General features: G+C 39.8%; 1 protein-coding gene and 1 long non-coding RNA gene across 2 annotated transcripts; one reads left to right on the top strand and one right to left on the bottom strand.

Moving 5' to 3' along the window:
- Positions 1-511: 511 nt before the first annotated feature.
- On the bottom strand, positions 512-5,185 carry C1GALT1C1 (C1GALT1 specific chaperone 1). The gene is made up of 2 exons (XM_027092354.1): positions 4,955-5,185; positions 512-2,872 (listed from the first exon to the last, which is right to left on the bottom strand). Exon 2 carries the CDS (start codon positions 2,865-2,867, stop codon positions 1,911-1,913), a length of 957 nt encoding a protein of 318 aa, XP_026948155.1. The 5' UTR covers positions 2,868-2,872; positions 4,955-5,185; the 3' UTR covers positions 512-1,910.
- Positions 5,186-5,270: 85 nt separating this feature from the next.
- On the top strand, positions 5,271-26,924 carry LOC113612463 (uncharacterized). The gene is made up of 3 exons (XR_003429860.1): positions 5,271-5,377; positions 15,431-15,551; positions 26,801-26,924. It is a non-coding gene; the product is annotated as an uncharacterized LOC113612463 (long non-coding RNA).

Below are 26,924 nucleotides of genomic sequence, written 5' to 3'. Positions count from 1 at the left end.
CAAGGGCTTCCCTGGTGGCGCAGTGGTTGAGAGTCCGCCTGCCGATGCAGGGGACACGGGTTCGTGCCCCGGTCCGGGAAGATCCCACATGCCGCGGAACGGCTGGGCCCGTGAGCCATGGCCACTGAGCCTGCGCGTCCGGAGCCTGTGCTCTGCAGCGGGAGAGGCCACAACAGTGAGAGGCCCGTGTACCGCAAAAAAAAAAAAAAAAAAATACAATCAAGAGCATCAATTTGGTTTAAAAAGCAATTGTTACTTTAGTACCCACTAGGAAATCAAACAATGGAATGCATTTTCTGATATATTTATTACAACTATACCTTGATACACTAATGTAATTGAAGGCGATAAATATAGTAGAAAAAGTTTTAAGATACTGGTGTTGGGGGCAATGTGACACTTGTAAACTGGGTGTCACACTCAGTGAGATACTGTTTATCATTGCATTCACACTGAATATGATTTGGTTTGTAGTAATTACATCTGAGACCACATATTTTGGTGCTTGATAAAAGGGTTTTATTATTTTTCAAAATTAATAACCTTTCATTTTAATCAAGAGCCCCAGTGAGGAAAATCTATAAATTAAAACAAAGGGTTTTACACACTACTCTGATGATCAATAATTTGAAGCCCGAGGCCCTCTTGAGGAAATTCTTTCTGGCTTGCAAAAGCTGTAGGAGACCATTAACATCATGAAGCCAGTTATAAGAAAAATTAACCTCTAAAATGTCATGGTTTCACACCCTGTGGGGGCTTATGGATCTGACTTAATATGGCATGTGCAGGCCTGATTTTAGGACAAGTCAGCTCCAAGTGTTTCACACATTTATAAACACAGAAGCTGTTGTATCCACCATCCATAAAGCTTTTGGGTAGCCACCGAAATCAGGCAAATGGCAGAGTAATCCAAGGTGAATGGTGAGGTTAAGACCTCCACACCAAAAACTGTTGGATATGGTGCAATCATGAACATGGGAAAAATCTAAAAATTTGAACAGGTAAACAAAAGCCAGGACAGACTCAATTCAAGTAAGTGAAACTGCCAGACTTCTGAAAGGAGTTCTTCAAAGAAGACTTCCACAGAACTCGTTTGCTCTGCAGGAGTAAATAAATCTCAACTGATATATTTTTATCCAAGCCACAGCTGAGAGCTTGATTAACTGGGAAACAATACAGTTAAATGACATTACATTCTTTACAGTCACCACTCCAACTTCAATATCTGCATAGAGAAGTATAGAGGGTTACACTGAAATTGTGTATGCTGAGGGAGGCCACTAAATTAGCTCCCAGGAAAATTATTAACCTTTATAATTAATTTTCACTTTTTCTCTCAGGGATAGATTTCAACTTTCACTTTAACAGTGGTTGGGAACATTCCCTTTATTGCTTGGTTGTGCATTTTGAGAAAGCAAATCCATGGCACTTGCGAAGGCTTAGAACATAAACCAACGTTAGAAGTAACAGAAACACACAGCTAAAAGTTTTACTTTAATCACAAATTCACAACTAGAGATTTCATTTGCGTATCTTAGAAAGCTAAAAAGACATGTTAAATTTTTTAACCAATCAGCAAAAACATGTGCCACACAGATTTTTAATGTTCATAATTTAGAATTTATCACATAAATATATTATTTATAAATATATTCTTTATTTGTAAAATTATTATTATTAAAACATTTCTTTCCAACACAGTTGAAATTCTCATGTGTGTTTTAAGGAAAAAAACCCTACCCTATTTTAAAATGTATTACTAAACTTCAATGTGTGAATAAACCAGTGCCACCAAACTGAAAACGAAAAAAAAAAGAAAAGAAACATACTGCTGTGTTGGATATGCAGTTGTTACTACAAATAACACCACATGTCCTACACGGTGATCATATACATGCTCTTATTTCTTCTCAGTCATTATCAGAACCATTTGGAGGTAGGAAAACCAATGCATCATTGAAAATATGCCCAAATGCCCTAAGACGGTATACCCCGTACATCATTACATGCATCTGATTAGGCGTCAGTCCATTAAAAGTAACAGCCATATCTGAACAACATCCTTCTACTACCTGGTTGGGGTGATTAGTCATTGCCTCTTTAATAAAAAGCCCAACAGACTTGGTGTTAAATACATCTTTTCCTTCAGCATCTTCTGCATTTTCTGCAAATACTCCAGCGTATTTCAGGCAGACTGCTAGCTGCTTATCTTCAGATATCTTCCAAATCATCCCTCCCTGTTCAGGACACTTTTCAGGAATACTGAGAAGGCTGTTAAGTCTTTTCATTGATTCTACACTTAAGACAATTCCTCCTTCCATACTCACATACTCGAGGTCTCCAGATTTTATAGTGTGGCCTAGATAGAAAGGTTGTGATGGATCCTTTTTTAACAAAAAGTACTTTAAGTTTTCAATAATAGCAAACGTAGTGGGGCGTGCAAGGAAGAACCAGTTGTATTGGTCTCTATATTTATCAAAGGCGTATTTGTAAGCTTTTCTCATCATTAACCACATGTCATTTGTTTCCATGTTAATTGACTCAAACACTTTAACATTTTCAGAACTGAAGAACTCTGCTTTGTCACAGTGTTTGGTCCAAGTCTCCTTCACTGCAGCCCAGAGACTCACATCTTTGGGTTTGACAAGGATGATACAGTATACTCGAAAGCTCTTACTGAGCTCCATGCGTTCATCCTCTGAAATTTTCAAGATATCTTCTTTATTAGGAGCTTGTAGGTGATGATGCTCATGGTGGTGCATTCTATTTCCATGACCAATCCTAATGTGTCCTAGCATAGTGATCAAGGCACAGAAAATGCTTCCAAGCATTACACCCTTCAAAAATGAACTGCTTTCAGAAAGCATTTTTCCTATAAAGAAGAAAAAGATCCTTAGGATACTTAATAGAAAAGGAGTCTAGTGATTTGATTTGATATTCCCCCTATACTTACATTTTGCTCTTAATGTTAAAAAAAAAAAGGCTCCCAAGCTTGAAATCGAGTCAGTGCAAGTAGCACAAGAGAGTCTTAAGAATTTTTTGCTTCCAATGATACCTGATTACTGTTCAGTACAAAGTGGAACTTTGCAGCAACACCTTGCTGCCATAGAATTTTCTGGGAGGCTATTTTTGCACTTCATCTATAGGGATTTAATTAAGCAAGTACTAAACCAAAGCACTAACCCCAGAAACTGATATTACAGAGGTTGTCTGTCCATCATTCTCTTTAAAGGAATTTCATTTCACAAGCTTGCATTATATTATTTAAATACCTCTGTGGATATAAATGGACTTTTACAACAAAACCTTAAATTGAACAGATAAAACCACATACAATTGGTAAATCACCAATGGTATCTGTGCTGGCCTCTGTTCTCAACCTAGTGCTTTACTTAACTGATGGCTGCTGTCCTTAGGTGTTTTGAGTACATCTTGGAATTGATACCATATATGTTAATATTTACCCTTTTGTTCCTAAGACTAAATGGTTTCCAATACAGTATCTCAACTAACTGATGTATAATAATAAAAGCCCATAATGAAAATAGCTAAATTATTTGGATGAGAACTGAGTCAATATAGGCATATCTGGGGACTATTAATGAACATTTTTATTTCCTCCAAAGGCATTTTCTTATTCTTTGGGGAAGTAAAAAGGGAAAAGTCTACACTTTTATTTCAATTAGAAATTAAAAGAAAACCCAACATTAAATACAACTGTTGAGATTTTCCCAATCTCCCTTCTATCTCCACAAGGAATGTTCTACTGAGCTACTTAGATTTTCCCTTTGTTTCTTAAAGTTGAAAGTGGCCTTAGAAGCTATCTAATGTCACTTTTCTCATTTTACAGATAGGGAAACAGAGGGTCCACAGAGGTTAGGTAACTGACCCAAAGTCACAGTCAGCAATAGAACTGAACTAGAAATCAGATATCCTGGCATCAGTTTAATGGTTTTTCTATTACAGAATAAAGATTTCAACAGTGCTTCCACCCATATTATTGAGAATTTAATAAAAAGTTACTGAATAACCTTGTTTTCCTACAAATGTAAAAACATGTAGGATCTGTTAACCATAATTGATATTTTGCATCCAGCATCACCGTACTGCTACAAGGAAACCATCCCTTGGTTTTCTTCTAGAGGAAATGGACTTTGACCTCCATTACCTTAGAAGGACAACGTGTGGAACAACTTGACAGATGTAATTCCTAAGGAGGGGTGGGAAGTCGGGTGGGAAAGAGGCAGGACAGGTTTCCTGTGTCACTCACAGAACTTGGTCAACAAACACAGCTCTAATAAGGAAAAGAAAATTCACAGGAAACAAGCTCTGCTTGTTTTAGAATTGTCAGATGCACTCCAAAATGAATTATTTTATATAGGATTTTGGCATTTCATATTACACAATTTTCAATATGTCTGGCCATTATATAATAATTCACTAGTGTCTCTTAGATTGATAATGGTATATGTATGTCAGAATTCTTCCTGATGGGGATACTACTTATGAATCATTTGCACAAATTTTTCTAAGGAGTAGCATCTAGAGATGCACATGATAGGATATTTGGTGCAGAGGCAAGGGAAACTTAAAACCGCACACAAGCACAAGCGAGGCAGAAACGACCGGAGTGGTTTTTGAGATGAATCCTTTTAGATGAAGGCGGTTGGGGCGGAGTATGGAAAAAGGAAGAGAATGAAATGGAGAACAAAAGTGAGGGAGAGACATGGTCATCTCATCACCCCAAGGAGGGGCCGAGAGAGCGCCTCTAGGAAGCAGGCGCTCTAACTAGCCCCCTCACTGTTCCTCACACTGCACCTGCCCGGACACACCGCGTGGAGTACGCTGGGAGTGGGCCAGGGCCCAAGCCTTCCCCGGAGAGGGGCGGGGTCAGGCCGCTCCGGGGGCTGCTCCGCGGGCAGCTCCAGGTGCGAGCCGATGCCCCAGCACTCACCCGCATCTAGAGCGGCTCAGGGGCGGTAAAGCGCAGCCGCGCACGGCTTTCCTCTCACGTTCCCGCGCCACTCGGATACGTTCCTGGTCGGGCTGCTCTACATGCAGGCGGTTTCTTCTCGTTGGTTTCGCTAAAGGTGGTGAGGACCCGGAAGTAGACGCCACAACGGCGCGGGCAGCGGGGCGGGGCAAAGGAGCCCTAGGCCAGGCGGAGCCGCCCGCCCGCGCCGACGTCGGAAGGGCCCGCGCGCACGCAGCGCGCCCTTTCTCCCCGCCCCGTGCCGAGTTCAGAGAAGCGCGTCCTGCTGGCGTGACCCGCACGCTCACCCGTACCCAATGGGACGCCCAGAGAGGCGTGCGTGCGTACGACCTGCTGACACGTCCCACCGCTTCATTTTCCGGTTGTGGAAACTGCGAGAGCGAGGTAGTGTTTCACCTGACTGAGATCGTGTCAGGTCTCTCAATGGTTTCTCTGACAAGCACCTGAGGCACTGCACCCTCCCATTGACAAGAGGGCGCTCCACCCAGTACTGGGCTGGGATTAAATGCAGGCCAATAGTCGTTGAATTATGAGGGTAAGGATCACTAAGGTTGTTGGAACGGCATCTGAAGCCTCACTGTCCGGCTTCCAATCCTGTCTTCACCGCGTCCTTTGGTATGCTGGGAAAGTTACTTTACCTCGCTATGCCTCAGTTTCCTCCTTTGTAAAGTACAGAAAGTACACGGTAGTGCTATCATGGAAGATTAAATGAGATAGTGCCTTTGACTCCATTAGCAAAAGGCCAAGCATGCAGTAAGCATTCGTTAACTGTTAGCTGTTATATCACTCACCCCTGTATCACTAGCACTTAACCTAGTGCCGCACGCAGGGGACAGTACATAGTTTTGGAATTAATGAATGTTAGAGCAACAGATGAACCAGGACCAGAAAGGATAAGGAACTTTCTAAAGGCCACACAGTAATTAATGGCAGAGGTGGGACTAGAATTCAGCTCTAATTATAAGTGTAGAGCTCTCTTTCTGCTAAACATGTGCTCTGTCCTTTAAAATTCATTTTTTTTGTGGCAGAAAGGGTTTTTTGCTAAAAGGCACGAAGTCTTACAAATTTTTAAAATGTACTGTCACCAGTTTCCATCTAAATAACTTTGAGTAGTGATTTACTCAGGCCTGAGTTCCTAAAGACACGTACATTTGAGTATTGGCAATGACCCAGTTTAAGTAGACTGAAGGTTTCAAGAAGCACTGAAACAATGAACAAATAGATTTTATAAAGGCAATTACTGTCCTGGCAGCACTACCCTAAATTCTGGAGATATAGTGGTGAACAAAATTAGCCCCCTGCCTTCAAGGAGCTCTCAGTCTAGCAGGGAAGAAAGACATTAAACAATTCATTACAAATACATGGTTGTATGTTCTCCAAAGGAATACAAAAATGAATTCTAGAACTGGAAAAGAACTTATGACTGCAGAGTATCTCCACTATATTTTCTTAAATAACATATATTGTCTATTGTCACATATATATAAATATATGTGTGTGTATATATATATAGAGAGAGAGAGAGAGAGTTAAGTGAAACAAGTTGCAGAATAATGTGTATAGTATGATTATACTTTGGTGAAAACAAACAGAATTTTACATATGTGCACATATGTTTGATCTGTTTGTATGAGCAAGGGGAGTTGTGGAAGGCTGCTCAGCAGGCTATTAATATTGATCACATCAGGAGGTCGACGTGTGATGATTAGCTTTGTGTTTATACATCCTCCTATTGCCTTGTTTCACTGGTTATAACAAGCATTTGTTATTTTTGAATTTGAAGAACAGCAAATAAAAAGATCTTTAAAATTAGAGGGACAAAAAGAATAAGAGGAAAAGATACCAATAAAAATACCTTTTAAAGAGTGCGGACAGCCAGTCTCTCCTTGCAAAAAGGGACCAAGGAAAGACAGAAACGGCACTCAGAATTCAGAGACAGTGGCAAGGAGTCAGTTTAAGATGCTGCTTCCTTCTAGTACAGGAAGGAATACCAAACTGGAAGTACTGATACAAGATGCTCTGAAACAGAATAAACCATGGAATTTTCAACACCAAAAGTGCTGTCAATGAGAGATTGTCTAAGAACCCAGTTCTCTACTTAAATCAGAGCTTAAACATACTTTGCATTTGAAGTGAGGTTAGTGAGATGGTTGATTTGTAGTTAGGTGATTCATTTTTAAAATGCCATTCCACATCGTAGCCCTAATTTTAAAAATACATGCAATTAGTTTCTGCTAAAATTAAAAATATTTATAAATATTCTTTGGCCCAGCTAACCCATTTCTTGTAATCTCTCCCCCAGAAATTAAAGCACCAGAATGTAAGGCTAAATGTATAAGGTCAAATGCATTGTTGTTGATAATAGTGGGAAATATCCATCAATAAGAGAATGGTTGAATTAATTACGGTGCATCCATATAGTGTAACATTAAGCATAAAATAAACAGCTTATCTCACCTGCACTAAACACTTCAGTAAACACACTAACCTGCTCCTTGTGTGTGGGGGGCTGAGGGTTGCTTTTGAATTTGGTTGCCTTCATGTACCCAGCAGCTAAGGCAAGATTGCATTAAAAACTGACAACACTGCATTTTTGGTAAAGTCCTCCTGCCAAGTGCATGCATTATTCAGCATGAGAAGTCATTAATTTTTAGTAATTGGCGATCACTTGCATTTGAACATTCAAATTTTCGAAATCTGTCCAAAGGCCTTTGGGAAATTAACATGACTTTCTACAACAGTTCAGTGGAATAATAAATATTGAAGAAAATCTAAGGTGGATTGTTTTCTGCATAACATCTTTTTGAAGGGTTAAAAATGTCTTCTGTGTTTACCAAAATTAATAGCTATAATATATGAACCTCTTCTGCCCAGAATTTCACAACTGTTCATCTTTAATAAACAAATTCCCTTGTCTGAGCAAATTCATTATTGGTTCCATTTGAGTATAGTTTGGTCCCTAAATGAATCTCATTTGTGTTTTCAGGCATATTCATGCTTGCAATCTCATTTTAAAATGTTTTTCCATTTGATGACCATCTGGAAGCTTTCCTTTTTTAAAATTAAACCCATTTGCCTGCCAACAAATATGTATTAAGTGTTTACAGTAGGTCAGGCTCTGTTTTAGGTATTGTTTTTTTCAAAAGCCTTTTTTTATTATGGGGAACTTCAAACATATACCGAAATAGAAAAGTATAATGAAATCACGTGTACTTTTTAAGGAAGCTTCAACATCCTCAATTCAAAGCCAATCTTATTACATCTATACTCTTTCCACTTCCCTCCTTTCCATATTATTGTGAAGCACTTCTGGGACATGTCATTTCATCCATAAACATTTCAAAATGTATAAGAGATAAGGGCTTCTTAAAAAAACCCACAATACCACTAGAAAACTAAAAAATGAATAATTCCTTAATATACTTATGGAATTACTTGACAGTGATCAAATTACCAATAATATCACAAGTGTCGTGGTATTTTAATAATCTGAAGCAGAATCTAAATAGTCTACACATAGTGATGGAGTTTTGTGTCTTTTAAGTCTCTTTAGTCTATAGGTTTCTCTTTCTCTCTCGCTCTTGACATTTCTTTGTTAAAGAAGTCTGGTGGTTTGTCTTGTACATTTACCCAGTCTGGTGCAGATAGCCTTATTCTGGTTCCTTTAATGTGTTTCTCTGCCGTTTGTGTTCCTTATAAATGGGTAGTTGGATCTAAAGTAGGGTTGCCAGATTTAGCAAATAGAAATACAGAGTTCCCAGTTAAAATTGAATTTCAGATAAACAATGAATACTTTTTTAGTATAACTGTGTCCCAAATTTAGTGTATGGGACATACTAAATATTGCATGGGACATGCTTACACTAAAAATATTATTTGTTGTTTATCTGAAATTCAGTTTTAACTGGGCATCCTGAAATTCATCTGGCAACCATAACCCTAATCTAAAAGCTTTGTTTGATTCAGGTTCAATTTTTTGCGGGGGAGGGAGGGGGTGCAAAATTACCTCATAGGTGGTGGCATGTGCTTCCTTCAGGAACATTATGTCTGGTTGTCTTTTTTTTTATGTTTTATTTATTTTGTTTTGTTTATTTTTGGCTGCATTGGGTCTTTGTTGCTGTGCACGGGCTTCTAGTTGCGGCGAGTAGGGGCTGCTCTTCGTTTTAGTGCATGGGCTGTAGGTGCGCAGGCTTCAGTAGTTGTGGCACGCAGGCTCAGTAGTTGTGGCTCATGGGCTCTAGAGCACAGGCTCAGTAGTTGTGGCACATGGGCTTAGTTGCTCCGCGGCATGTGGGATCTTCTGGACCAGGGCTCGAACCCGTGTCCCCTGCATTGGCAGGTGGAGTCTTAACCACTGTGCCACCAGGGAAGCCCTGTCTGGTTGTCTTTGTGATGGTAGCTGCCATTGATGCCTAGATCCATAATTCATTAGGGTTGCAATATGGTGGTCTTCTAATTTTCCAAGGCATATTTTTAAGAGGAAGTTTGGTGTAGTGATTAAGAAGTCAGGCTCTGGCATAGGAAAGACTTGGCTTAAGCTCTGGCTCAGCTACTTTCCTAGTTGTGTGACCTAGGGCAAGTTAGGTCACTTCTCTCAGCCTTAGCTTCCTCATCTGTAAAACAAGGTTAATAGTAGTACCTATCTCATAAGATTTGTTTTTGAGGATCAAATGAGTTAAGGTATGTGGAGGATTTAGAACGGTGTCTAGCACACAATAGATGCTCCTAAGAGCCGGCTATTATATCTAATGAGACTCTTGAAGAATCATGGCCTTTCAAATTCAGGATTTCCTAATATTAAAAACTTTAAATCCTCCACTCAGCAGTTATATTTTCACATAATTAATAAAAATAACAATAAGGATGTATTGAACGAACAGCCTCTCCTATTTGTCCAGTGCTTTGCAGTTAACAAAGGCCTTCTTCACATGATTCCATTCTCATTTGATCCTCATAGCAGCCTGTTAATCAGGACTGGTCTTATCTGTTTTTAAATCTGAAGAATCTTGGACTTAGGGAGGTGACTTGCTCAACTTGTAACACAGCTAGAAAGTCACACAGTAGAGTAGGGACTGAGTCCTAGTACAAGGCTCTTTTGAGGGAAAACATTGAGTGAGGAAAATTGTGTGGTCCTCCCTCTGTGCAACACTTTCATTTCTTGGTTCCGGGGACAACACTATCTTGTTTTCTTTTTCAACTTTTCAGCTTCTTGTTTCTTTCCCAGACTAATCCCTCCTCGTCCCCATCCTCAGTCTCTTTCTTCTCTTCAAAATGTAGTTTTTCCCCAGGGTTCTATCCTTGGGCCATTTTTATTGTTATATTCTTCCCCTTTAATACATACTCAATAGCTTCATCTATTCAAATAGCTTCAACGATTCTCTTTGGGAAGATGATTTCCACATCTATATTTCTGGCCTCTACCTCTTGAATTTTGGACCCAAAATTTCAGTTGCCTGCTTGATATCTCCATATGGCTGTTTCAGACAGAATCTTACATTCAATGGGACTGTTTATCTGGATCCTGGTTTTAACCAATCAACTATATAAATCAAACAAACAAGGGGCCGATTGAGGAAGTTTGAATAATTACTGATGACATTAAGTATTTGATGACATTAAAGGCTTAATGTTACCTTTTTAGGTGAGATAATTATATGTGGCTATGTTAGGAATATCTTTCAGAAATACATACTGAAGTGTTTATGGATAATATCATATGATGTCCGGGATTTACTTCAAAATAATCCCGTTGGGGAGAGAAGGAATAGGTAAGGGTATTGATTGGCTGTGAGTTGATAATTGTTGAGTTAGGTAGTGGGTATATGGGACTTCAATATCCTATTCTCTCTTTTCGTCTATGTTTTGAAATTTGCATAACAAAAAATTTTAAAAGCTTAAATAGGCCCCAAACTGAATTGATTAACCTTGTCTAAATCCACCTCCTGACAATCATTTCCTCTTATCTTCCCAGTCACTTATTATGAAAACCAAAGCTCTTGGTTTCTTCCTTCTCCCTGACCTCTACACCCAATCAATTGCTAAGTCGGGCCGAGCCTCACTTCACAGTGAATCCTGCTTCTGTCCTCTCTTTCCCATTCAAACTGCCACCACTCTCTTAAGTCCCTAATTACTTCTTGCCTGCACTAGTTTAATAGCATTCATAAATTTCTCTCCATTTCCAGTCCCTCCTCACTTGGTATATGTGAAGCATCTAGCATAGTGCTTGGTACTTAGTCCCTTCTCCATTTCTCCTCAATAGTGAATTCCTCTTCCTTCCTGCTGCCTGCTTAACCCTCTGATGACATCTCCCTTCCCTGAGACTGCTCCTCACTCCCTTTCAGAATTGCTTTCTTCCCCATCCCTCCTGGATCCTGCACCCTCACTGCTGCCTCCAATGCACCCAGCTGCTATGCTTTGTGGAGGAAGCACGTGTCTGAATAAGAATGATTTCTCAGTTCCAAAGTTAGAGCGGGGTTTTTCATAGCTGTAGGTGAGTGGAGTCTTTATATACAGACGAAACAGGCATACTAAGTGTGAGTAAAAGAGAAGCAAGTTTTAAAGCTGCCTCTTGTCCCCTCAACTCATTGGAGAAGAAGAGGCACGATCTTTAGTCCAGAGGGATCAGCTTCTAGATCCAGGCAGGCTAGGGTAAATGCCAATGGCAAAGAAGGAGCTGGATGGATATTATTCCAGCAAGCTGGGGACTTCTTGACGAAATACCTCTTGCCTAGTCTGGTTAAGGGAGGAAGAGCAAGAACTGCCTCCGGTGGGTCTCATAGAGGCAGCATCAGCAGTATGGATTGGGCGAAGGTCCTGTTGCTCAGGGCTGTCCCAGAGAAATAGAACCCTTACTTTTGGTGGCCTGCCTAGGTGTAGTTCTGTCTGTTTTGGAGAGCAGCCAGGCATTCAGGAGCTGGGCTGGCCAAGCACAAAAAAACCCCTATCCTTTAAAAAAAATTCTGTAAATCAATCACATTCTTGCATTTTAAGCATAACACTTGCAACTAAAACCAAACTGCTGTATTATAATCAAGATGCATCTGCCTATTTTATATTTAAGGCCCACAGGCTTCAACTAATTTAGGGGACCATCTGGTGAGAAAGAGAGAAAGTCTTATTACAAAGTGGTATTTGTTTGCAGGCTCAAGCCTCAGAAAGGATTGTCCTGGGGATCCCAACCAATTTCCAGTGCTCCTGACTTAGAAAGGCATGGCTCTGGAGTCAAATAGATCAGATTCAGTTCCTCCTGCAACATTAACAAACTGGTGTCTTGAGCCATAGGACTTCTGAGGTTTGAATTTCCTCAGTTTCCTCATATGTAAAATGGGAATTAGATTATACCTGAAGTTGCTGGGAAGATAAAGGAGATAAAGTCTCCCAGAGGGAGCCTAGAAACATTACTTCCTTTCCCTTGATCCATAACTTAATCTTCCATCTTATTCCCTCTGAGCCTTGCTCTTCTTGCCTACTTTGTGTAATATCCACTTTCACATGGATAGACGTGGGCATACTTTTACACTGAGCTTTGAACAAAAGTTCTGAAAAATAAGCTTTATTCCAATGCTGTTATTTGTTCACTTCTACAGAAGTTAAAGAATTGAAATGGAATTGCCCTGGGATGCAGTGGTCAGAGGGCAATTTTGCCTCTTCTGCAGTATGCTAAGCAAATCTATTCTCAAAGTCCTCCTGTCCTACATTTAAGTAGTTGAAAGGATTAGACCAGTTAGCTGGGACAAGTGCCAGTTGCAGCTCAGGGGCAGGAGGAGAGGGAGTTAGAAAGCAGGTTGGTTAGAGATGGAAATGGGGATGCTCTTTGATTTTAACTAGATAACTGCTACTTAGGTGACAGCTTTATTTCAAGTGAGAATATGAATTTGGCTGTATTCCTAGTTAGAATCTAATGCTCAAAATTTCCTCTAAATCGAGAAACAAAATTTAAAAGTGATGATTGAGATAGGCAAATGTAATTGCTGAAGCTGAGTAGTAGCTACCTGGAACTTCATTGCACTATTTTCTATACTTTTGTGTGTGTTTGAAAATATCCATAATTAAAAGTTTTTTGTTTATGTGACAGTTATGGAACAATGGAGGTCACTCAAAAACTGGGGAGTTTGATGTCATGTCAGTAAAGCTAGTAGAGGATATTTGAACCAAAAGAACTCCTTAGAGGAAATGTGGTGATTTCTATAATTCTTATCTCGCTAAGTGGGTTTATTTGAAGGATTAAACAGCATGCAGATATGACATTTGATGGATATAATATAAATTGACCTCCAAAAGTTTTTGACAAGATCTTACGACCACTGTTTTTTAGGTTTTTGTTTGTTTGTTTTGGGGCCATGCCACACTTGCAGGATCTTAGTTCCCCAACCAGGGATTGAACCCGGGCCCACAGTAGTGAAAGCGCAGAGTCCTAACCACTGGACCACCAGGGAATTCCCATGACCACTGTTTGTAAGGGAATTGAGTCACTATAGGACCTTGACCCTCTTTCCTCTCAGTAGATATCACCTTAGAAATAAGAAACAGACGTAGAGTTAAAGGAGGTTAAGGACATTATTTTGACATTTTGAAAATACGATTTCTTAGGGATTGGTGGGGAGACTAGTTTAAAAAAAAATCTTTATAAAAGATCCAAAGGAAGGAATGCACAGTGAAATCTCCAGGTGGAGAATTACATAAAACTTCCTGACAATAAAAAGCTTAGTTGATGGGAATAAACTATAAGGAAATCTCATGAATATGGGCGTGGGTATATTCACTGATAGCTATGAAGATTGGCTTTAGTTGTTGCTCTGAGTTGTTGCTAAACTACTTAGGGATATTATGAAAACCTTGCTTGGCAAGGCTCTAGGCACGAAGGCTCATTATAGAATGACTTAACAATAATTCACATATGTAAATGTACACATATGCATTTGATGCTAGAGTAGTGGCTGGGATTGATTGTGGATCACAGGAGAACAGATTTTTCTCCTCCTAGAATTGGCATGTTGGAACGTAGGTACTCTATTATGGACACCTGCAATCCATCCTGTCAGGGGCTGGGAGAGAGCGTAAAACTAAAATCTAGTAGGGAAGAAAAAATAATCTGCCCTCAGAGGCTTTCCATTCCCTTCAGGGAGAGGATTGATGGTCTTGCTGACAGTGGAAAAAATAGGTGAAAAGCCTCCTTGTTGAGAGGTATCACCCTTCTACTTGAAGGAACAAAAATGAGAGTAGCAAGTTCTCACGTGGTGGTTGTAGAACAGCACATTTCCGGATGAGAGTTGAAGAGGCAAGCTATACTCCTGACAGGACCAGCAATGTAATTTGTAGGGCTCAGTGCAAAATGAAAATGTGGGGCCCCTTGTTCATGAATTACTCAGAATTTCAAAATAGTGACAGCAGAATATTAAACCAAACATGGGCTCTTCTAAGCATGGGACCCTGTGTGATAGCACAGGTTGTATGCTCATCAAGCTGACCTTACTCCTGGGCAGCAAGAATAGTGATAACAAAGACATAATAGAAAGGTATAAAGCAGAAAATCAAGATCATCTAAAACTCCCACCACGTAGAAACAACCCTTGTTATTTTGGTGTACATATCCAAGAGATGTTTCTGTATACATATACATATATAGACACATATTCATACAGTTTTTTATGCTATAGAAATTGTATGTTAAAAAGGAGATAAGGGGGCTTCCCTGGTGGCACAGTGGTTAAGAATCCGCCTGCCAATGCAGGAGACATGGGTTCGAGCTCCGGTCCAGGAAGATCCCATATGCCGTGGAGCAACTAAGCCCATGCGCCACAACTACTGAGCCTGTGCTCTAGAGCCCGCGAGCCACAACTACTGAGCCCACGTGCCACAACTACTGAAGCCCACACTCCTAGAGCCTGTGCTCCGTAACAAGAGAAGCCACCGGAATGAGAAACCCACGCACCTCAACGAAGAGTAGCCCCCACTCGCTGCAACCAGAGAAAGCCCATGTGCAGCAACGAAGACCCAACACAGCCAAAAATAAACAAATAAATTAATAAATTTATTTTTAAAAAAAGGAGATAAGGCCCAAAATGGAGTCACTTGTGCTAAGCCCATGTCACCAAATGGAGACTTAATACATAGGAAATCGAATTACAGTTTCAGCCTCTCCTAGGAATGTAATCTTAACCAGTCACTCTGGAATTTCCTGGTTAGCACTAAAGAGGTAATCTCCTTGATGGACCCCTGCTGTCCCCCAGAGGAAGGTAACCTTGCTTGAAACAACCAGCTCTTTGTTAGAATAACTTCCTTGTTCTGCCTCCTTCTACCTGTAAAAGTCTTCCATTTTGTACAGCTCCTCAGAGCTTTTTCCTATTTGGTAGACGGTATGCTGCCCAATTCATGAATTGTTTAATAAAGCCAATAAGATATTTAAAATTTACTCAGTTGAACTTTGTTCTTTAACAGATTCGGTGGCAGCAGTGGGACTGAAGGAGACTTCTGATGGCTTCAGGGACAATGAGAAACACAGGAGTGATACCTTGTGAACCCCTTGAGTTCTCTTTCTTGCCATTTCCGAGGGCCGTGGGTAAGTTCCTCTTGGTTCTGAGCTCCACTCTCTTTGCCTTGAGCTTCCAATCTAATTGGCTTTCTGCAGTTCCACATTGGGACCTTCTGGTAGTTAGACCACAATCCCCTATTTGACTGGAAAACCCCAGCCCTTAGTTTAGTCCCCAGATTCCACGTTGGGAACTGCTGGCGATTCTGTCAATAGTTCCCCATTTGTTTAGAATCCCAGTCTGTAGTCCCCACTTGCTGGGTCTGCTGGTTCAGTCCTTTCCCGAGTCCCAGGTTCCACATTGGGAATTGCTGGTGGTGTGTACAGGGCCTTCTCTTGTCCAGGCCACAGTAACATCTCTTGGTTACTGCTGGTGTGTTAAGGTGCACATGTTTGTCTTGTTTTGTGTAGATAAGGGCTATTGCTAATGGGATTCTTGGAAGCCAAAAGTCGCAAAATTGGTGGGCATGGGTCAAGTACTTAAAAACTGATGGAGCACTCACCACCTAACTCTAAGATTCCTGTGTTAGGATAAGTTGATCACCAACCTCAAGAAAATTTCCATGCAATGAGGTATGCTGTAAAACACCACACAATCCCCAATGCAGCAGCACAACCCTCTTAGGTATTACAGTAGTCCCACCATATCTGCAGTTTCACCTTCCATAGTTTCTGTTACCCCTAGTCAACCATGGTCTGAAAGTATTTTTTTTTTTTTTTTTGTGGTACGCGGGCCTCTCACTGCCGCGGCCTCCCCTGTTGCGGAGCACAGGCTCCGGACGCGCAGGCTCAGCGGCCGTGGCTCACGGGCCCAGCCGCTCCGCGGCATGTGGGATCCTCCCGGACCGGGGCACGAACCCGTGTCCCCCGCATCGGCAGGCGGACTCCCAACCACTGCGCCACCAGGGAAGCCCGTCTGAAAGTATTAAATGGAAAATTCTAGAATTAAACAATTCATAAATTTTAAATTGCACACAATTCTGAGTAGCTTGATGAAACCTTGAGCCCTCCAGCTCCATCCTGCCCAGGATCCCCAACCAGTGACATTGTCCACTCCTGACATCCAGCCATCAACATCATCATGGCTCGATGATCTAGGATCACCCAAAGCAGATGATCCTTCTGACATATCATAAGAAAGTCAATAGTAGCCTAACGCTACATCACAATGCCTACGTCATTCACCTCATTTCATGTCATCACATAGGCATTTATCATTTCACATCATCACAAGAAGGGTGAGTATAGTACAATAAAATATTTTGTGACAGAGACCACATTCACATAATTTTTATTACAGTATATTGTTATAATTGTTCTATTTTGTTATTAGTTATTATTGTAACTCTCTTACTGTGCCTAATTTATAAATTAAACTTTACAATATGTATGTATGTTCGTATAGGAAAAAATATATATAGGGTTTGGTACTATCCTTAGTTTCAGGCATCCACTAGGGGTCTTTCTTGGAATGTTTCCCCTGTGATTAAGGACAGACTACTGTAGTTTGGCTCCAAGAGACCAAAAAGGCTTAGCTAAAAGAAATGGGATCCTTAAATTCCAAAGAGTTGAATGCACCACCTTTTGGCACACCTGCTTATTTTATGTGTAAGAACTATGGTCCCGGAAGCTATAAATATCTACAAAAATGGCAGAATCTTGCTAAAAAAAATCCTAGAATTACAATGGCCATTATGGGGAATGTTCCAACTAGACAAGATCGTTCAGTTAAGAGGTTCACTAAAAAGCAAAGGTTCCCAAATCAAACAAACAGAATGGGATACCTATTTTAATTGATATGTAGAAGCTTCCAAAAGGCTTCTAGATTCCAAAATAGCTTCAGTGAAAATTTTGTTGTAAAAGGCTAATGGAAAATCAAAGACACAAAAGGTATCTAAAACAACACCAAGGCCTCCTGAATTACACCCTCCTAGGGGTCCATCATCAAAATGCTGTCCTAGAGATTGATATCTATTGTAATCAACTAGGATACTGGAAAAGAGATCCTCAAAGGTCCTATGCAAATTCTTCACATCAGCTTGAATGCCCCCAAATCTACCTTCTAAGGAGGGGCCAGAGTTGATGAGACTCTGAGGGATTTTTCTAGTAAACTGCTACTTTATTTCCTTAAGCAGCCAAGGGGAAACTAAAGTTAAAATCAATCAAAAACTTTACCAAATTCTGGTAGATACCAGAGCTTACACTCTCTACTTTAAACCCCACTCAGAGCTTGCAGATGGGATCCTGGGAAAACTGGCAGAAGCTGGCTAAGGGTAATAATTCTTGCTACAGTTGGCTCTCCCAGATCTCTGTCTGTTGTATCCTGTAGAGAAAGGAAAATAAAATACGTTTGCACCCTCTTTGGGGGCGCCTCTTTAGTCCAAGGAATTGTTCAATACTGCCAGAAATATTTACTGTTTTTCCCGGATGAAACCTGACAAGATATTTGAAAGGATTTTTTTTTTTTTTAAAGTAGCTCTGTGGTCAGAAGTTGGCCAAATTGAAGCTGATATTCAAAGCCTATTGGGAACTTTTTTTTTTTTTTTTGTGGTACGCGGGCCTCTCACTGTTGTGGCCTCTCCCGCTGCGGAGCACAGGCTCCGGACGCGCAGGCTCAGCAGCCATGGCTCACGGGCCCAGCCGCTCCACGGCACGTGGGATCTTTCCGGACCGGGGCACGAACACGTGTCCCCTGCATTGGCAGGCGGACTCTCAACCACTGCGCCACCAGGGAAGCCCTGGGAACTTTTTTAAAGGCCTTCTCCCCCAAGCTAAAATGAAAACTATACACCCAGAGGGAAAGAAAAACCTTCTGAAGCCTTTGTGGAAGGATTTACTAAAACATTCCAAAGACAAATATTTCTAAATCCAGAACATAGAAATATTTTGGTTTTCATCTTAGTTGGGAATCTTCTCCCTGATACAGAAAAGCAGATTGAAGATAATGTGGTTGGATGAGTGGAACAACCTATGATGCCATTTAAGTTGCAACCCAATTTCTTGAGAAATTAAAAGCAACTGTCCTTATCTTACAGATCTTTGCAAAACCAGAAATGTGGCTCCAGAAAAAATGCAAAGTCCACCTATCTTTTTTACCTATCCCAAAACCTCCCCTACTTATCTCAGAAAGCTTGTAAGTATTGTAAAAATTCTGGTCTTTAAAGAACAAAAGTCCTTCTTGGAGGAACTTGCATTCTTTCCCTGAGCCTTTGAGAAGTAAATGTTTTACCTAGTCTTTCTCTGGGAACTCTTATCTAGACCATTGCCAATTCCTGAGAATGAAAGAAAAAAGTGGGGGGAAGGCTTTTAAAAAATACAAACTGCTATAAAAGCTCTCTTGCCCCAAATCTGGTCTACAGCTTCTATAAGGTTACTTGTTAAGGACAAATACAAATCTTCAGTGTCTTCTCCACAAATATTAGAAGAAGCTTTAGCCATAGCCATTGGAGCAGGTATACTTATTTCAACTGTTCTTTTATAAGCTAGTGAGTTTTATATTATCATATCTGTCTCATGGTTAAAATTTTAGGACAAGAACTATAAAGTCTCAACTATAAAGTTTGCATCTGTATGTTTATGTGTGTCTCTATATATGTTGTAGATGTGTGGTATTTTTTTTTTACCTCCAGATGGTATTGCCAAAATTAATTTGTAAAAGAGTTCTGTTTAATTGGCTTAAAGAAAATGAATGCCTATATGAATTAAGTATTTATAAAATTCTCAAAAAATATAATAGAAACTAACCCAAATGCTTTTCAGGTTCGTGTGATCTAGGAAAATATTTGGTATTAAAGCTAATTTAAATCTGTTGGTTTAATTAAAATAGACATGTCTTTAGAGTTATCAACATTGAATATAATGCAGACATACAACTTTTATTCTACCTAGGTTTATTAGTCAAATAAGTTCATGATATCTCTGTTATAAAACTTGTCAGTAAGAAACATAACTTGGTATGATGAAGTAATCTAAGCATAATTGTTGAAAACAAGTGAATTAAATAGATGTAAGTGAGATAAGAGTTTTTAGGTGAACTTTTTAGCAATAATTATATTTTACAGTATATCTGCTTAAGCAGTTTCCCCAAATCTTTTTGGTAACCTGAAACCTTAAAGTTTTGCTAAGTTAAATTAAATGATAGTCATTAAATATCTAGATAATTTCCAAATAAGATGAAATACTGAAACACTAATTACTGAATGTAGGTTTATCCACTTTTGGTTTTGTTTTACAGAGCAGCTAAAGATATTTGGGTTTATTAGTAAACATGTTTTGTGCCACACTGAAAAAAAAATCACTATGAAAAAGCATATGTTTCTAGAAAATATAAAATGTTTATAAATTTGCCACAAAATGCTAATGTATAAAATAGTTCACAATTGTTTACTTATTTATTTTCAGTAGAAATTAAAGTTTTTAAGGGTTAAAAGTTATATGTAATTAAAACTACTAGAAATAATAAGGGAAAGTTTCCGTATGCAAGGAAAGTAGGATGTATGTTTTCAGTAAAAGAAGGTATGAGGAATGGAAATGCATTTTTGTTGAGGGAAAGGGAAGTAATTTTGTCCTAAGGCTGGTTATTTCAGAATGGAAAAGAAGGAAAACATAGGACAAAATCTAAATGTAAAAAAAGAAAGTTTTAAAAGGTTTATGGGAAAGGAATCTTGGGAAATAATTTTATGCATGGTTAAGCTGGCTAATATTAAAATGAACTTATTTGAGTGAAAAATGAGTTTTAATATCAAAAGTAGCTGGTGCAATATTAGAATTTGGTTTTCTCTCTGTTAAAAGGACAAAGATTTTGTGCACTATTGATCTGCTCTTGTAAGAGATTGTAAATGGTTTTTCTTTCTTTTAAGTAATTTGCCTAGAAGATAAAGATTTTGTGTCTTATCAAAATAATTTCCTGTTTCGGGCTTCCCTGGTGGCACAGTGGTTGAGGGTCCGCCTGCCGATGCAGGGGACGTGGGTTCGTACCCCAGTCCGGGAGGATCCCACATGCTGTGGAGCGGCTGGGCCCGTGGGCCATGGCCGCTGAGCCTGCGCATCCAGAGCCTGTGCTCCGCAACTGGAGAGGCCACAACAGTCAGAGGCCCGCGTACCGCAAAAAATAATAATAATAATTTCCTGTTTCACATTGTCTTTATCAAGTCTTTGATTACTTAAGAAAATTAAGTCTTCTCTATTAAAAGAGCTAAGGTATTTTGTTTGTTTGTTTGTTTACAAGTATTTAATTTTCTGTATTTGCCTGTGAAGTCTAATTGTCACTATGGCTAAATAGATAATTAAGTATTGTTTCAGTGACCTATGATCCTATTTGACCAAATATTTTTAAAGCCTTTTGATATTTTTGAAAACTACCCCCCCCACCAAAAAAAAATCAAATTCTAAATGAAGTCTTTTTGACCTGGAAGTAACTTTGAGATTTTTCCAGAAGCCCCTGGAAAATCACAACAGAATTACTCTCCTTAGAAAAAGAGAGATGTTAAACTTATTAGGCATATTTGATATGCTAAATTACATGGGAAGCATTGTCAAATAAGTAGTACTAAGCCTTCTTTATGTTGTATTTGTATAGATATATGTGATCCAGAAATTGTATGAAATTCCTGGGAATTTGAAGTGTCCTGGTATGTTATCAGTAATAATTCCAGTTATTATCTTAAAATGTTGTATGTCACAGAAATAACCAAATTTCTTCATCAATTCCATTGTAATTAATTCTCATCAGATCTTTAACAATGAGCATTTTTAAAGTCTTTTTACAGACAGTTACTCTTTTACTCTGATACTTTTGTAAAAATGTTCCTGCAAAGTACTTCCATCTTCAAGGAGATTCACGGAATGAACTTTGACAAGTACAGGTTTCTGATAACTTTAATATCATAAAGCTGAACTCAGTGAGAATTTCCAGAGCTAATGGAAAAATTGGATTCAAGCAGAACAAGTATTAATTACATGGGTCTGAATGAACTGAGGAGGATGATTATAATTTTTAATGACTCTTTGGTTGAAACATTGCTGGTTCCTTAATGTTTTGTTTTTCCAGATTTAAGGAAACTTTTTCTCTTAAGCTAGCTATGACATGCAGCAATTTGGTAAAGTATACCTTTGTAAGCAAAGATGAAACATGTACTTTTTCTCCCTACCCAATCCCTCCATAATTTAGAAACTCTTGAGTATTCTTTTCATGGCAATATAGTTAGTTTTTTTTTTTTTGCGGTACGTGGGCCTCCCACTGTTGTGGCCTCTCCCGTTGCGGAGCACAGGCTCCGGACGTGCAGGCTCAGCAACCATGGGCCACGGGCCCAGCCACTCCGCGGCATGCGGGATCTTCCCGGACCGGGGCACGAACCTGCGCCCCCTGCATCAGCAGGCGGACCCTCAACCACTGCACCACCAGGGAAGCCCTAATTAGTTATTTGAATAAGTTCAATAAGGATTTGTTTGTTCTCCTTGTAACAGAACAAATTAGAAACACTGGCTATATTACAATACCAAGGCTTTGACAGGAAAGTCATATTTGAGAGAGACATGCATAGACTCAGATATGACCAGACAGCTTTAAGGTACTAAGGTTGACTTCATGGAGCCAATAAAGCCTCTCAGAAACATCGACCTGGTACTTTGCTTACTGGATTCCCGGCAGCCTTACCAGGTAAGTAAGGAAGGTCACTTCCTGGCAGGCTTAGAAAGCTCAGGATATTTTGGGGATCTGAAGAAGAGAGGAATTCACACAACTATAGGCAAAATCTTGGCTAGGCTTCCTGTCCTCAGAGGCTTTTAAGAGTTCAAGCTGAGATTTCTTATGAAAAGTTCCAGCAAAGCTGTCTTAAAAAGAACTTATATGGTCAATCACTATTCTTGCTGCACTTATGTAAATAACAAGGCCAGTTTTAATGCAAACAAATTAGTTTTACTGTGATTATCTTGGTAAAAAAATGGGGGTGATTGTAGAGAGAAAAATTATGTTTGCACCTTTGTAGATACTAGATTTTAGTCCTGTTAACTGTCTTTGAAATTTTGTTATATACCTGTAAACTGGACTGGATCCTCAATTCTTTTAGTTTCCTCAAATATCTGGCTATAACTCTCCAAACTAACGTTTCCAATTTTCTCCCACCCTTCTGATTTGGAATCACTAAGAATAAAGGCTGCTGTTAAATTTTCTTGGAAGGGACTATACCAGGTCTTCCTCATTTATCCAGATGGCAGCCAAACTTCAGGGACTTGAACCTTGGGTACACATCTCACAGCTAAAGAAGGCTGCACCCGACAACTGGTCCTGTGTAGACACTGGAGACTCCAAATCAGAGGAAGAGAAGTAGCTAACATTGATGTAGACTGCCAAGATGCCAGATCAAGACTTCATACTTTAGCTAAACATGAAACTCTCTCTCCTTCTCTTTCTTTCCTTTACTCTTCCAGGCCATTTCTAATAGAGTTAACCTTTCAGACTGCTGGATTTGTCATCAAAAATGCCTATCTGTGTTGCCAGAAGACCCCCTGGTCCTCCCTGTGACCAATTTCTCTTCTATTCCCAATTGACGCCCCCCCCCGCCCCCACCAGGAGTCACTTAGAGTCTGACTTTCATGGCCAGAACATCCTGTGCCTTCTTTGACTTTTCTTCAATTATAACTGTACTTGCCCAGTTAGATACAAATACCTGTATAAATCATAGTACATATGCACCCCCATGTTCTTATGATTATCTAAATCAGATCTTCCCCCAATCATGAAAAGCTCTCACCAGCAGCACTCATCTTTGCAAGGAATTAGAACAACTTTTCATTTCAGGCTTAGAGGTTTACTTTCCAATTGTGCTGAAAACCTAACTGACCCCTGGCTTGAATGGACAAATGCAACAATCCATTAACAATACCACCTTGGTGGGAATGGTTTGTGCCCTGACAGGATTTATCTTTGTCTGTGGTGTTTGTCATTCTCCTTGAGCCCATGAATGCCTAGATGGCTGGTGCATAACTGAGCAATCAATGCCTCTTAGGTTATCTAACTGTGCCCCTAGCTGTCCACAATCAAACTGAGACACCTCATTGGTCAACTCCCCTGAATTTACATCGTCCAGTTAGAAAAGACCTCCCAGGAGGTGTTCATGATTCAGGATTCACTTCCTTTGGCAGGTCCCTACTTCCCTGGTTAGGAGTGAATACAAGTAAGGCTATGATCAGGAACCTCTCCTTAACTCTCGAAAATACTACAGAATCTACTGCAAAAGCCATAGCTGCCCAACAAAAATCCTTACACTCTCTGATCAAGATTGCTCTTGATAAAAAGATAACCCTTGATTATCTTTTAGCTGAGCAAGGAGTTGTTTGTGCTGTGGCCAGCACCATTTGCTGCACCTGGATTAGTACTGCTGAAGTTGAAACTCAGCTGTATAAGATCACTGAATAAGTCACTGGCTTAAGAAAGTAACTCCTTCAACGGGTTCTTTCTTTGATGTAGTTGATTGGTTTGGGTCTTGGGGACCATGACTCCAAAGTGCAGTCCAGACTTTGGGAATTATCCTGCTTACCACAGTCATAGTAGTCTCCCTGGTGTGCTGTGTTCTCTCAAAAGCTTTAAATGCATGGTTGCAGCTGCTCACCACCAAGCAAATGTTCTAAGACTGGAATGTCAGGAAAGAACGAAGAGAACGACCAGCTAAAAAATTGTGAACCTGAAGTTATGACCCGTGAATGACACAGAGGTTCAGCTAAAAAGTCATGACCTGTGAATACTACACAGAGGATCAGCAAAAACTGTGGGAACTTCAGAGTGGTAGCTGAAAGTGCCACTAATGCTTAAATTTTGATCACATCTCCCAGTTAAGCTGAGAGTCTCATCAGAAGGGGGGAATTGTTAAAAAAGAGACAATAGGCCCCAAATGGAGTCACTTGTGCTAAGCCCACATCACCAAACTGAGACTTAATACCTAACCTAATTGCAGTTTCAGCCTCTCCCAGGAATGTAATTCCAGTCAGTCTGGAATTGTCTGGTCAGCTGTAGTGAGGTAATCCACCTGATAGACCCCTGCTGTCCCCCAAAGGAAGGTGACCTTGCTTGAAACAATCCACTCGTTGCTAGTAATTTCCTTGTCCCTCCACCTTCTGCTTGTAAAAGTCTTCTATTTTGTACTGCTCTTCAGAGTTCCTTTCTATTTGCTAGATGAGATGCTGCCCAATTCATGAATTGTTGAATAAAGCCAATAAAATCTTTAAAGCTTACTCAGTTGAGGGACTTCCCTGGTGGTCCAGTGGTAAAGAACCCACCTTGCAATGTAGAGGACGTGGGTTTGATCCCTGGTGAGGGAACTAAGATCCCACGTGCCGAGGGGCAACTAAGCCCGCATGTCACAACTACTGAGCTTGCGTGCCTCAACTAGAGCCCATGTGCTGCAAACTACAGAGCCCACGTGCCCTGGAGCCTGTGCACCACAACTAGAGAAGAGAAAACCCACATGCCACAACTAGAGAGAAGCCCACGCACCACAACGAAGAGCCTGCACACTGCAACGAAGGATCCTGCATGCCTCAACAAAGATCCTGTGTGCCACAACTAAGACCTGACACAACCAAAAATAAATAAATAAATAAATAATAAATAAATCTTTAAAAAACAACTTAGTTGAATTTTGTTACTTAACAGGTATATTGTACATTCTCTTTTGTCGCCTTTTTAAAAACTTACTACATTTTACAGGGTTTTCCATGTTGGTAAATATAAATTATTTCAATCCATTGTATAGAGATTCCATGTTCTATTTAACCAAACCCTATTGTTCAGTGTCTGAGGAATCTCGAGTTTTTCGTTATTACACATGATGCACATTGAATGTCCATACAAATTGAGTGGGGATTGAATAGCTCAATCAGTATAAAGCACTTCACAGAGTACTTGGTAAATAGTAAGCTCTTTATAAATGTTAGTGTTATTTTTATATTGTCAAATTGCCCCATATAAAGGCGAACTAATTTACATTCCTGATAACAGGGTGAGAGGGCTTAGTTTCCCTAAATCTTGGCCAGTTCTTTCAACTTTTGCCTTTCTTCCTCTGTAAATGGCCTGTTCATGTTCTTTGATGGTTCTCCTGTTAGATTCCTCATGCTTTAAAATTTTTAATGGGTTTCTGTACTGGGGCTATTAAGCCTTTGTAATATGAATGACAGGTACTTTTTCTTCTAGTTTTTTTGTTTGATGTTTGATTTTGTTTACTTTAACCACACAGATGTTTTAAAGTTTAATACAGTTAAATCTGTCCATCTTTTCCTTTAGGATTTTGGTCTTTGCTGTCTTCTTCTTCTTCTTTTTTTTGGGAGGGGGGCACGCTGTGAAGCTTGTGGGATCTTAGTTCCCCGCCCAGGGATTGAACCTGCGCCCCCTGCAGTGGAAGCACAGAGTCCAAACCATTGGAGCTCCAGGGAATTCCCTTGTTGTCTTCCTTTAGAAAATCTTTTGCCACAGCATAGGTTTGAAGTTCAATGGGGGTGAAACCTCTCCTACCTTAAGTTAGGTCCACCAGCTTTCCTCTGAGGCTTCATTCTTCTGGGGTGTGGTGTTCCAAATTCTACAACAGAATTCACAACGCTAGAATACTTTCAAACGTACATGGGAAGGGAATACTTTTATTAACTTTGAATGATACAAGGTATATTAAGAATGAGTGTCTTCTACCTTCTTCCTACCCAGAAAACACTTCTGCCTTTTCATATTTTCTGCCTTGCTTTGCTTCTCTTTTTTTTTTGGCTGCACTGAGTGGCTTGTGGGATCTTAGTTCCCTGACCAGGGATTGAACTTGGGCCCTTGGCAGTGAAAGCATGGAGTCCTAACCATTGGACCACCAGGGAATTCCCTACCTTGCTTTGTTTTCTAGGGAGAGTTCTGTCTTCATCAGAGCTATTCTTTTGGGGATCAAACCAAAGAGAAATTGAATTGCATATACATTTATTTGGAGTTGGTGGGATATACTTATGTGGTTTGCTATCACTTCTGCATATAGTTAAGTTATTGCTGGCTGTACGAGTGTAGGAATGACTTGTGGAAACATTTCTGAAGTGGTAAATCTAAAGCTTATTTAAGATTAGTTATTACTTAAAAACCGTGACACATCGTAAAATCTTACAGCTTACGTATAAAAGAAATGACGGAGGATTTCCCAAATTTTATAACAATCCAAAAAATTTACATGACATTGACCAGTGGTGGTGACTTGTGAAGCTGCAAAATACTTTTCAAACTCTCAGAAAAAAACCGAGTTGTTTTTCTGTTCTCTCTATAGAAATTGTACTACAAAAGGTGTATTGGATGAAGAGGTGATCAAAAGACATGCAACCAAAAAATATAGGAAAAAAGTATATATTTAAAGTGATGAAAGGGAAGAACCTACAACCAAGATTACACTA

The sequence above is a fragment of the Aethalodelphis obliquidens genome, unplaced genomic scaffold, assembly GCF_003676395.1.
Source record: "Aethalodelphis obliquidens isolate GAN/ISIS:26980383/991018 unplaced genomic scaffold, ASM367639v1 scaffold77, whole genome shotgun sequence".
NCBI lineage: Eukaryota > Metazoa > Chordata > Mammalia > Artiodactyla > Delphinidae > Aethalodelphis > Aethalodelphis obliquidens.
The sequence above is the reverse complement of the archived record's forward strand: the minus strand, read 5'-3'. Positions and strand labels throughout refer to the sequence as shown.